The 10,760-nt window shown below is 41.8% G+C and overlaps 2 protein-coding genes across 2 annotated transcripts; one reads left to right on the forward strand and one right to left on the reverse strand.

Moving 5' to 3' along the window:
- Positions 1-398: 398 nt before the first annotated feature.
- On the reverse strand, positions 399-2,854 carry nup62l (nucleoporin 62 like). The gene is made up of 2 exons (XM_051403776.1): positions 965-2,854; positions 399-860 (listed from the first exon to the last, which is right to left on the reverse strand). The coding sequence occupies exons 1-2, from the start codon at positions 2,543-2,545 to the stop codon at positions 702-704; spliced, it is 1,740 nt and encodes a 579-aa protein (XP_051259736.1). The 5' UTR covers positions 2,546-2,854; the 3' UTR covers positions 399-701.
- A 551-nt stretch (positions 2,855-3,405) lies between these two features.
- pdk1 (pyruvate dehydrogenase kinase, isozyme 1) lies at positions 3,406-10,697 on the forward strand. The gene is made up of 11 exons (XM_051403777.1): positions 3,406-4,037; positions 5,027-5,168; positions 5,245-5,316; positions 5,400-5,584; positions 7,495-7,590; positions 7,692-7,769; positions 8,239-8,315; positions 8,415-8,513; positions 8,608-8,718; positions 9,059-9,172; positions 9,418-10,697. The coding sequence occupies exons 1-11, from the start codon at positions 3,929-3,931 to the stop codon at positions 9,556-9,558; spliced, it is 1,224 nt and encodes a 407-aa protein (XP_051259737.1). The 5' UTR covers positions 3,406-3,928; the 3' UTR covers positions 9,559-10,697.
- Positions 10,698-10,760: the final 63 nt, after the last annotated feature.

A 10,760-nucleotide genomic window follows, 5' to 3' on the forward strand; every position in this document is an offset into this window, starting at 1 on the left:
TTTTATTATTATATGGGGACTATTTACCAGAAGAGGTATTACAATACAAAGATATTGACTCAAAACCAACACCCAATACCTCCTGTTTATTTTGATCAATTTGACCAAATTGACAAAATAAAAATAAAGAAATTTCCTGTATATTTTTAGTTTTGCAAATAAAAAATATTGTTTCAGATCATTTTTGTCAAGTTTTTAATTTTTATTTCAGTTTATTTACTAGTTTTAGTTTAGTTTGGTAATAAAGTGCGTCTGAAAAGCTGGAATTGGCTCATTTTTAACTAGGAAATAATTAAATGATCAGTCGAATATCGGACTAGTTGATTCCCTGTCAATCAACTAATCAATGATTTCAGCTCCGTATAAAAGTAAAAACTAATATTAAAATAATAGAACAGTCTTACTCAAGAGATTTATTTAATCATACTATTATAGAACAAGCAAAGGATTTACATGGGAACAGATCACCATTCATTCTCTACTCTATATAAAAGCCATTAAATTGAAAATATCACTCTTTATGAAACCCTAACAGCTGGGGGGGGGGGGCAACTCAACAGGAGTTGTGATGAATGTATCCAAAACATCTGGAGCGTTTCACAGACGTCCCGCCTTCTGACTACTGGAACCAAAAAACCCTAAATCCAAAGTTAGCATTATGTGAATATACATGGGAGTGTTATTTATTCCAGATCAGTCAATCAGTCAAACGTTAAGCGAAAGGTTTTCTCCTGCTCTTTGCGCTGGTTGTCACACAATTTGGACACTTCCTCGACTCTCCTCTGCAGAAGAACCGAGTTCTGATCGATCCACTGAAGTGAATCCATGTGGGTGTTGAGGATTTTACAGATCTGCTGAAGCTGAGATGGAAAAGAAAGAAAGAAAGAAAGAAAGAAAGCTGTTTAATTACAATAAAAGCACCAAAAATGTGTGAAGGGAGGTTTAACTGAAGGTCTAATCTTACCGGGTCACTGGTATCTGCTGGGCCGCTGGACGTGTTCAGGTGCTCGATGATCTCCTTCAGGTCCTGTGACATCCTCTTCAGCTGCGCGTCCACGTTCTCAGCGAGCTTGTACGTTCTCTCGCGTTCCTCGTCGGCGTTCTGCATGTAGATGGTTCCACTTTGCTCTTTCACAGACTCCTCAAGCGGGCAGAGCAAGTCCTCCAGCTCCTTCTGTTGGGACAGGATGAAATCCAGCTCCTGGTTTAGCCTCCTCTGGTCCAGCTTCACCTTCTCCATCTCCTTGTGCAGGCACGTGATCTTCTCGCCATTCTCCACCAGCATGCGGTCCCAGGCGTTCACCTGAGTCGCCTGCTGTAAGAAATGTCTCTCCTGGTCCTCAAGCTCAAGACTCCACTTGTTAATGAGACCCTCCAGCTGGGCGTAGGTCATCACTGGAGGAGCAGCGGTTGCAGTGATTGTTGTGGCTGTAGCAGTTGCCGTGGTACCTGCACTGGATGCAGGTCTGAGCCCCAGGGTGAAGCCGGTAGCGATGCCTGTAGCAATGCCTGTTGTGGCAGCTGCAGTTGTGGCAGCGGCGGCAGGGGCAGGGGCAGAGGTGGTGGTAGCTGCCCCCAGGGGTTTGAGCATAAAGGACGGACCTCCAGCAGCTGCTGTGGTTGTTGCAGCGATGGTGCTCGCAGTTAAAGCTGCACCCAGAGTAAAGCCTGTACCTGTTGCAGGGGCAGTAGTGGGAGCAGTAGCTGAAACGATGGGTGAAGCGAAGAGAGACGGGCCTGAAGCTGGGGCTGCTTGGGTGGATGCAGGAGGAGCCGGGGTTGATGAGGGTTTAATCCCGAAGGAAAATCCTCCTCCCTGACCTGCTGTGGCAGCAATGGTGGAGGCTGGCTGGGGCTGGCTGCCCAAGGTGAGGTTGGAGGGAGCACTGGTGCCAAAGCTGAAGCCCCCTCCTGGGGCAGCAGCAGCAGCAGCAGGGGGGGCAGCAGTGGTCACCTGGACTTTAGTTGACCCAAAGCTGAACCCTCCGAAGGAGAGACCTGATCCTGTTGATGCTGCTGCAGCTGCCGCTGCTGCTGTTGCTGCAGATGTTGCTGCTGCTGTTGCGGCTGGTGGTGGTGCTGCTGCTGGTTGGGGTTGAGTTTGAGGCACAGTCCCAAAGGAGAATCCCCCACCTCCAGGGGCAGCAGCGGTGGTCTGTGCAGACATACCCATGAGACCGAACCCTGACCCCGCACCTGGAGCTGCTGGGGGGCCTAAAGCCAGCCCTGCTGTTGCTGCTGTGGTCTGAGGAGCCGTGCCCATGCCAAATGCGGTGGTGGCGGCGGCCGGGGTCCCGAAGGAGAAGCCCCCGCCGGCTGCTGTGCTCTTTGCTGGGGTGCCAAAGCTGAAGGAGCCGGCTGGGTTGGGGGCGGCCTGAGGGGCAGTGCCGAAGGAGAAGCCCCCTCCGGAAGCTGCAGGTGTTGAACTTTGCATCCCAAAGCCGGTCGCGGTGCCGGTGCCGGTGCCGGTGACTGCGGCTGTGGCCTTCTGAGCTCCGAAAGAGAAACCCGTGGAGGCCTGCCCGAAGTTAAATCCGCCGCTCATTTTAAATAAAAAACGTTACTGGAAACAGCTCGCGGACAAAATGGTCACTTCCTCGCAGAAACCTCTGCGTGGTTTTTGGCGGGTCCCGAGAACGGGTCGGTTCAACTGCCGTTACCGAGGAAACGAGTCTCTCTCCTGCGATCGCTTTGGAGAACTTATCGGTTTATAACGTCTATCACAGGTTTGTTAACGTTACCTCGACCCAGACGGCGACCGAAAACTAACAACACATCCTTCAACGAAACGTGGCCCGCTGCTTTCACGTCCTCACGCAGGCATCTCTGTGGTCGACTACAGGAAGTGACGGCAGTTAGTTAGGACCGGAGAAAAGGGGATGCTCGCCCTGAGTTCAGTCTGCCAGCACACAAGTCCCGCCTCTATTCTAAGATTGACAGATCCAATGACCAATCACAACCCAGGGTTTAACTTCCTGCCTGAAAGACAGAACGCAGGGATTAAAAGACGTTCCATTACCAAAGAGCAATGAGTTTATGTACGAACCAACGGCCAACTGCTACCAACTGATTCAAAAATAACTGAAACGGAGTGTTTTTATTTTTATTTTTATTTTTATTTTTATAGTTACGATGACAAATATTATAATAACGTTTTAAGATACCTTCTGTCACAGTGGCAAGGAGAAAGCAAAAGACTACCACTAACAAATCGAACCGTAAAAGCCGAGATGTTTACGAAATGATCGATTACGTCGTAAATTAACTTAACAACACAAAGATATATTTAATTTTAAATATTGTGTTTTTAACTGCTACATTTTCAATTCACAAATGTAATTTTGCTAAAACAACTCATGTTGACTGTAAACAACATGTAATTAAATTTTTTTAAAACATAACATTTTTTTTTTAAATTAAAAATAATACTTTTTTAAAAATATTTTTTAAACGCCTTTGTTATCTACACATATACGCTAAGAAGCTACTTTTGCTATACTATGACAAATAAAAAGTGAAAGCATATTTTGATCAATAAAGGTTTTTTTTTTTTTTTTTTAACAAAGTCGAAAAGCGCTTAGGTTTGTTATCTTGACATCGTAACGACTCTCTGGAGGACCTGGCTCGCCGCACACTGACGCTCTTCTGCCCATGTTGACAACAAGACCTCAGATATGACAAGTTAAAAGTAAAAAGGTTTTAGATTTAGACACATTATACAGTCGCGGAGACGATGGATGCACAAACTTCTACCGGCCCACTTAATGACAGATCGTTAATTTCACGCGTGTGTTTATGAGCTGCTGAAGTTAGCGTGGAAGCTAATGTCAACACAGATTAAAGCTATCTGTAACGTCAGCTGTGTGATCGATCAGTCCTATAAAGGAGCATTTTACTATCTGTGACAGCCACTGAGCAGAGAGCCAGCATGAGGATCCTACGGTTTCTGAGGAGCAGCGTGTCCATCGGGAAGGACATCGACTATTATTCCAAATTCTCCCCCTCCCCTCTTTCAATGAAGCAGTTTCTGGATTTTGGTAAGAGGATGCACACACACACACACACACACACACACACACACACACACACACACACACACACATATATATTCAAATAATGGATCTCTTTTCATTAACAAAAAGTCAAGGTTTTGCAGAAAAAAAAATCGTTTTTAAACAATCCCACCCTGGTAATCATATGTGGTGCTTTATCTTTATTGAACACAAATTGCACATGTCTGAATATCAGGGAGATATTAACTCAATATCAGGTAAAAAAAGATATATGCAGGAGCCTCCTTTTGTATTGTGTTCAGTGGTTCATGTTACAAACAAACTTCATCAGACTACCACAGACTTTTAAAGGGTGTAATCCAACTTTAAAAAAATATACGTTTTGTTCATTTCTGTGCAGAAAACTATATGAAATTGTTATTTTTAAAGTTTAGATTATTATTTAAGATCTCCATGTTGAAGACCTGAACAGTCTGTAGCCTTCACTCTGATAAACAGCCTCATCCTGCATTAGAAAGCTACGCAGTTAAAATAACCAAAGAGCTAATAGAACAATAAGAAACTGCACAATACTGATAGAATAATATGAAAAGTCTCTAAAATGATCATGAAAACTCATCTCTGATGTTATATTCACAGTAAATAATCTGCTCTGATTCATCCAAATTATAATTAAACACAAACTTCCTGCAGTTATTGTGTCACTATCTGGGTTCATTGCACAGTTTATCCGTAGTTCTGTACTCTTATTGTTATTTATTGACTAGAATATGAAATACCCATAAACAGGAACTGTTGATGTAGATGTTGATGTAGAAACTCTTTTATAGCTTAAATAACCAAACATGAAATGTCTGTTTTTGGATTATCCAGCAGATAAAATACTTGACAAATCGCGGTTCTGCTTTACTGTCGCACAAGAACACAAAAATAATGTTTCTCTCCTTTAGCAGCATCCCTGTCTGTTTTAAACATAACAATGTGATTTGTTATATCTTTGTTTACACCTTCAGGTTCAGAAAATGCATGTGAGAAAACATCATTCGCCTTCCTCAGACAGGAGTTACCTGTGAGGTTGGCAAACATCATGAAAGAGATCAACTTGTTGCCCGACAACCTACTGAGGACCCCCTCCGTCCGCTTGGTCCAGGGCTGGTATGCAGCTTTTTCTCTCAGATTACACCGATGGCTGCAAATAGATGATAGTGATCATTCTTTCCCCCACACGCAGGTACATGCAGAGTCTTCAGGAGATTCTCAAGTTCAAAGACAAAAACGCAGACGATGAGAAAGTCACATATGAGTAAGTAAATTAAAACGATTTAAATAGTTCAACTTTATTTCTTTCTGTTCGTGTTGGTTTTATTTTGTACGTCTTTTATTCAGTTTCACAGACGCTGTTATAAAGATCAGGAATCGGCACAACGACGTCATTCCCACCATGGCTCAGGGAGTCGTGGAGTACAAGGAGACCTACGGCACGGATCCCATCGTCAGCCAAAATGTTCAGTATTTCCTGGATCGTTTCTACATGAGCAGGATCTCCATCAGGATGCTGCTCAACCAGCACAGTGAGTAATCTGCTTTATTAAAGTCAACACAGCAGCAGAGGGAACATTTGGTGACGATATTTGAGTGTAGATTGGACTCAGAGAGCCGATCTGCTCCATTAAGCAGGCAAACTGGAGGCCGACCTGTCTGAACACCGCCCTGGTAGCCATCTTTCTTCAGTGTGTAATCCTTTAACGTCACAGCCACAGTGAACCAGGACTCAACAAACCACAGCCCAAAGACATTTCCTGACGTTGCCAAGTTCATTTTTGAAATGAACTTGAAATGTTTTGTACCTTATCTGCACCTCCGAATTGTTTATTTAAGACCTTAAAGGGAAAGTTAGTTGCACAAATATTACTTTGTATTGGAAAAAGATCAGTTAGCATCTTTTTATAGTCTATTTTAGGGATTTAATTATTATTATAATTATTATTTAATGTATTAATTTAAGTGTTTACTCTGTATGAAGATAAAAACCACCGTTGTGTATATTTGTATGTATGTATATAGCTAACTGTATATACTGGTTTATTTGATGTTATTCTACTATTAATTGAATTATCTTTTTCTGTGTGTAGCATTAAGGAACTGCAAGCTTTAATTTAGTTGTGCAATCTTCTTTTGTGTGTAATGATATGAGCACATTTCCTTGAGTTTACTGACGTTACAGGAAAAGAGCAGCACAGTTATGTTTAAAAGAGGAACAGTTCCTGCTGTACACCTGAATCAGATAAAACCTGTTTTCCTGCTGTTCATAACAGGGAGGACACACGAGGAACGTATGAGGACGTAATGATAAAAGAAAACAGTGAAAGGAAGTACAGAAACAACATTCACAGGGTCACAGGGTTAGATAATAAATCAAAAGGTTGACACTTTGTGATATAAAGATTCAACAATATGGAGTTACATGATCTCCGCTTTGGTCCAATATTTACTGAACTACATTATATAAGGATATTATAATTAGTTAGTTTGCTTTACCACGCATGGACAATCATACAGAGCTACATAAATAATGTTTATAGTTTATACTGTTAATAACATTGATGTATTGTTGTCTGGCAACAGTATTGTTATTTATTTGGATGTTATTTACATAAACAAAACAATTTATAAGACAAAGACTGTAAGAATAACTGGAGAGAACTTTAAAATGTATAGATAATATTGGCAGCAGGATACAAAGTTCAACATCACAGAGACAATCTCCAGTTGTGTTTTAAGTCTGATTTATTATTTAAAACCTTACAGGTTCTCTTTGTACTTCCTTTCTAGTACTAATATACATTGTTTTTTACTCCTGAGGTTCATTTAAAAGCCCCATTACTCTGAGTAATTTCAGGCTGTCCCAGATAGAAGTTGACAATCGTGACGAAGACTTTGATTGTCCTACATCACGCTGTGAAATGTTTCCACCAACAGCCGGTTGAGAGCTTTTCTGGCCAAACACAGCTTGTGTCAAAATTCTGCCAAAACTTGTAGCACTTAAAATCTCACAGTCCGCTGTGACCTCGGTCTGTAAACAGAGCCGTTTGAGAGCTGTGGCTGAAATCTTGTTTTTGCTTTTTGTTGCATTTTCAAAACACAAGAGCAAGATGAGTTGGTTAATGAAGTTGGTCATATGTTTGATTAGTCAACTATTGGATATGATTCATTGTTTAACTTGTTGTTTTACTGCAAAAATGCCACAAACGACCTGTTTCAGGTTCTCAGTTGTGAACATTTCCTGCTTTTCTTTGTCTTATTTGATATTAAAATGAATATATTTTCACCATTATGTGACATTTTATAGACAAAACAGTTAATTCATTAATTATTTGAGAGGGAAATCTCTCAAATAAGTGAGTCTATTGTAGTGTGTTTATCTTTTAAATAATGTGCACAGTCGTACATGGTCTCATCCCTGTGTGTGTTTTTATTCCAGCCCTCCTCTTCGGCGGGAAGGTGAAGGTGAACCCAGCTCATCCCAAACAGATCGGCAGTATTGATCCGCACTGTCGTGTCAGTGAGGTTATCAGAGGTGAGGGTGTCACAAACATTACACGGGGAACACGCTGTGACAGTGACAGTATTCAAGTGTCATTTCTGTTCTTTTCCTGAAAACAAATTTCTTCCTCGTAGACGCCTACGAAAACGCACGAAACCTTTGTGACCGGTACTACATGAACTCTCCCGAGCTGGTGCTGGAGGAATTCAACGGTAATCCGATCGGATGTTTGTCTAAAGATACAGTGACACACACACTTTTGTCCTTCTGTCTGGTTCTCATTAAGCACTTTAAACTGTAGCGTTAAAGGACCAGTGTTTAGGATTTAGTGACATCTAGTGGTGAAGTTGCAGATTGCAACCAACTGAACACTGCTGGTGTGAAGTGTGAAGCAGAAACTACACTGGCTGCACTACAGCCAGTGTTTGGTTTGTCCCTTCTGGGCTACTGTAGAAACATGGCGGTCTCCATGGAAGGCGACCTGTGGTATCTGTAGATAAAAATGTCTCATTCTAAGGTAACAAAAACACAACAGTTCCTATATTCAGGTGATTATACACTAATGAAAATGCCAATAGATCCTCCTAAATGTTTCACACTGGACCTTTTTATGAATAAATACATATAACTGATATCTGATCGAAGTCCCTCTAACCTGTGATCATCTGTTTATCCTGACAGTCAAAGAGCAGGGAAAATCCGCCACCGTGGTCTATGTCCCATCTCATCTGTATCATATGGTGTTTGAACTTTTTAAGGTAGGATTTACCTTTTGAACTCTTAACTGGTTCCCATGATGCAGTTTTCTATCTTCTCATCCCGCCTTCCTCTCCTGTTAAACGCTTTGATTGTTGCAGAACGCCATGCGGGCCACCATGGAGTTATACGGCGATGCCATGGAGTATCCTTCCATCCATGCACAGGTGGCTCTGGGACCTGAAGATCTGACGGTCAAGGTAAAGCCGCTCTGCTCTGTGGTCTGTACAGTTCGTGGCAGTCAGGTGAGTTACTGCGTGAGGAAGACTGTTCACAGCGTATGTTCTTCTCCAGGTGAGTGACCGAGGAGGAGGCGTGCCGCTGCGCAAGATCGACCGCTTGTTCACCTACACGTACTCCACAGCTCCTCGACCCAGCATCGACGGGTCCCGTGCTGCTCCTCTGGTCAGTACTTCTGATGTGTGATCAATAGTGTGTGATCAATAGTGTCTGAACTCGTGGTTATCGACTTATCCATTAACACTAGAACAGAAATAGAAACAGAAAAGTTCAAAACAAATAATTACAACACTTCGATAGTGCTTCCAGAGCTTTCAACTGTATCACAAGGTCTTCTTACTGTAACACTGCTTTAAAGAGAGATCCTGGTGCCCCTTTAATATGTTTACAGCATAAATAATCAGTTATGTGTTATGAACTTGCTCCAGTGCCCGTCTAACTGCTCTGTTGTTTTAGATTTTGGGGTTTTGTGGGTGGAGAAATTAACTTGCTTTCTTTTTTCCAGGCCGGTTACGGGTACGGTCTGCCCATCTCTCGGCTGTACGCCCGGTACTTCCAAGGGGACCTGAAGCTGTACTCTCTGGAGGGTTATGGAACTGACGCTGTGATCTACATCCGGGTAAGTTTTACATTAACTGTGTGTGTGTGTGTGTGTGTGTGTGTGTGTGTGTGTGTGTGTGTGTGTGTGTGTGTGTGTGTGTGTGTGTGTGTGTGTGTGTGTGTGTGTGTGTGTGTGTGTGTGTGTGTGTGTGTGTGTGTGTGTGTGTGTGTGTGTGTGTGTGTCTCTCTCTCACACACACAAAGGGAGACTGTATTCGTGAGTTACATCCATGTTTTAACTTTACTCTCTCGACCCTCCGTCAGGCACTCTCCACAGAGTCCATCGAGAGGCTCCCTGTGTACAACAAGTCGGTCTGGAAGCACTACAAGACGATGCACGAGGCCGACGACTGGTGCGTCCCCAGCAAGGAGCCCAAGGACATGACGACATATCGCAGTTTCTAGTCCCTGTAGCGACGTGTGCAAGAGACGACAGGTGTGTGTGTGTGTGTGTGTGTGTGTGTGTGTGCGATGTTGATAATTTCAGATTTATTTGTACAGAAAGTAACAACATATGTTTTAGTGCCATATAGAACAACATTTTATTTAGGAGAGAAGCAGCTAACAAAAATACTTTTCCCACTGGCACTTATTAATGGTAATGACTGGGATCAGCTGTCTGAAGAGACACAAAGCTCAACCACTACTGGAGTTTTGAGGCTGATACTATTATTGAATAGCACAAGCCTTTTTTTAACAACATCAGGTAACAAACATTTTTCATTAAGGATCCATTAAATATGGTTGTTGAAGAATTGGGATGATATCATGAGCTGAAATATGTGTCACTGCTCTCTGATGGACAAACCAGGTAAATGTGTCACTGTTTCTAAATTACCTCAAACATATTTCTTGACATTTCTGTAGTGAAAATTGTTATTTATCAACTATATCAAATTATTTAAAAATAAATAAAAAACATTATGCATTGAGAGGAACAAAACATGTAGGTCTCAGTATGTCTGCCTGAAACGTCCTGTGTGGTTCGATGCCAGCGAGGCTCAGGAAAAATGTTTTTGTAATTTGGTTGAACTCTTTAATGTATGAACCGTGTTTGTGTCGACAAATTGTCTTCAGTTTGTTCTGCTGGTTTTACGGCTTTTCCCTGAATCGCTTAGCGGCTTTTTCTTTTTTTTTTGAACAGTTAATCTGTGTGTAGATAGTTCATCTCTTGTGCTCCATGTGAAGTTTAAAACTTTGTCAGGAGAACTTGTTACACAATTAGTTGCTGCTATATATGCTGCTTGGTTTTATTTTAAATCTGTTGGAAAGTGTTTGGTTAAAATGTTTAAATTTAGGGCATTTCTTCTTCAGTTGGATACATTCAACGTGATCAAAAAAGTAGTGATGGGTTTGCAACATACTTTTCTTTTTAAACTCAACAAAATGCATCTTATTTTTTTCTCACAAGTCGTCACTTACAGTCAGTTACAGTATAAGACTAAGTGTTAAATAAGCTAAAATTAATATTTTCCATGTTACACTAAAGCAGTTATGCTGTATGGATCATGTTCTGTAAAACAAAAATAAACAATTCAAACGTTCTTATGTGTCGACGATCTCTTATTGTAAGTAAAGGTGGAAACTGATGAGTTCTTTGTGTTACT

The sequence above is a fragment of the Dicentrarchus labrax genome, unplaced genomic scaffold (genome assembly GCF_905237075.1).
Source record: "Dicentrarchus labrax unplaced genomic scaffold, dlabrax2021, whole genome shotgun sequence".
In the NCBI taxonomy this organism is placed as follows: Eukaryota; Metazoa; Chordata; class Actinopteri; family Moronidae; genus Dicentrarchus; species Dicentrarchus labrax.

What these genes read in the sequence shown, in the direction of transcription:
- nup62l (XM_051403776.1), bottom strand. Translation starts at nt 2,545, where the DNA reads ATGAGCGGCGGATTTAACTTCGGGCAGGCCTCCACGGGTTTCTCTTTC. An exon ending in CAGCAGATACCAGTGACCCG is followed by an intron (nt 861 to 964) that starts GTAAGATTAGAC and finishes TTTCCATCTCAG; the next exon opens with CTTCAGCAGATCTGTAAAAT.
- pdk1 (XM_051403777.1), top strand. Translation starts at nt 3,929, where the DNA reads ATGAGGATCCTACGGTTTCTGAGGAGCAGCGTGTCCATCGGGAAGGAC. An exon ending in GTCCGCTTGGTCCAGGGCTG is followed by an intron (nt 5,169 to 5,244) that starts GTATGCAGCTTT and finishes CCCCACACGCAG; the next exon opens with GTACATGCAGAGTCTTCAGG. An exon ending in TGTCAGTGAGGTTATCAGAG is followed by an intron (nt 7,591 to 7,691) that starts GTGAGGGTGTCA and finishes TCTTCCTCGTAG; the next exon opens with ACGCCTACGAAAACGCACGA.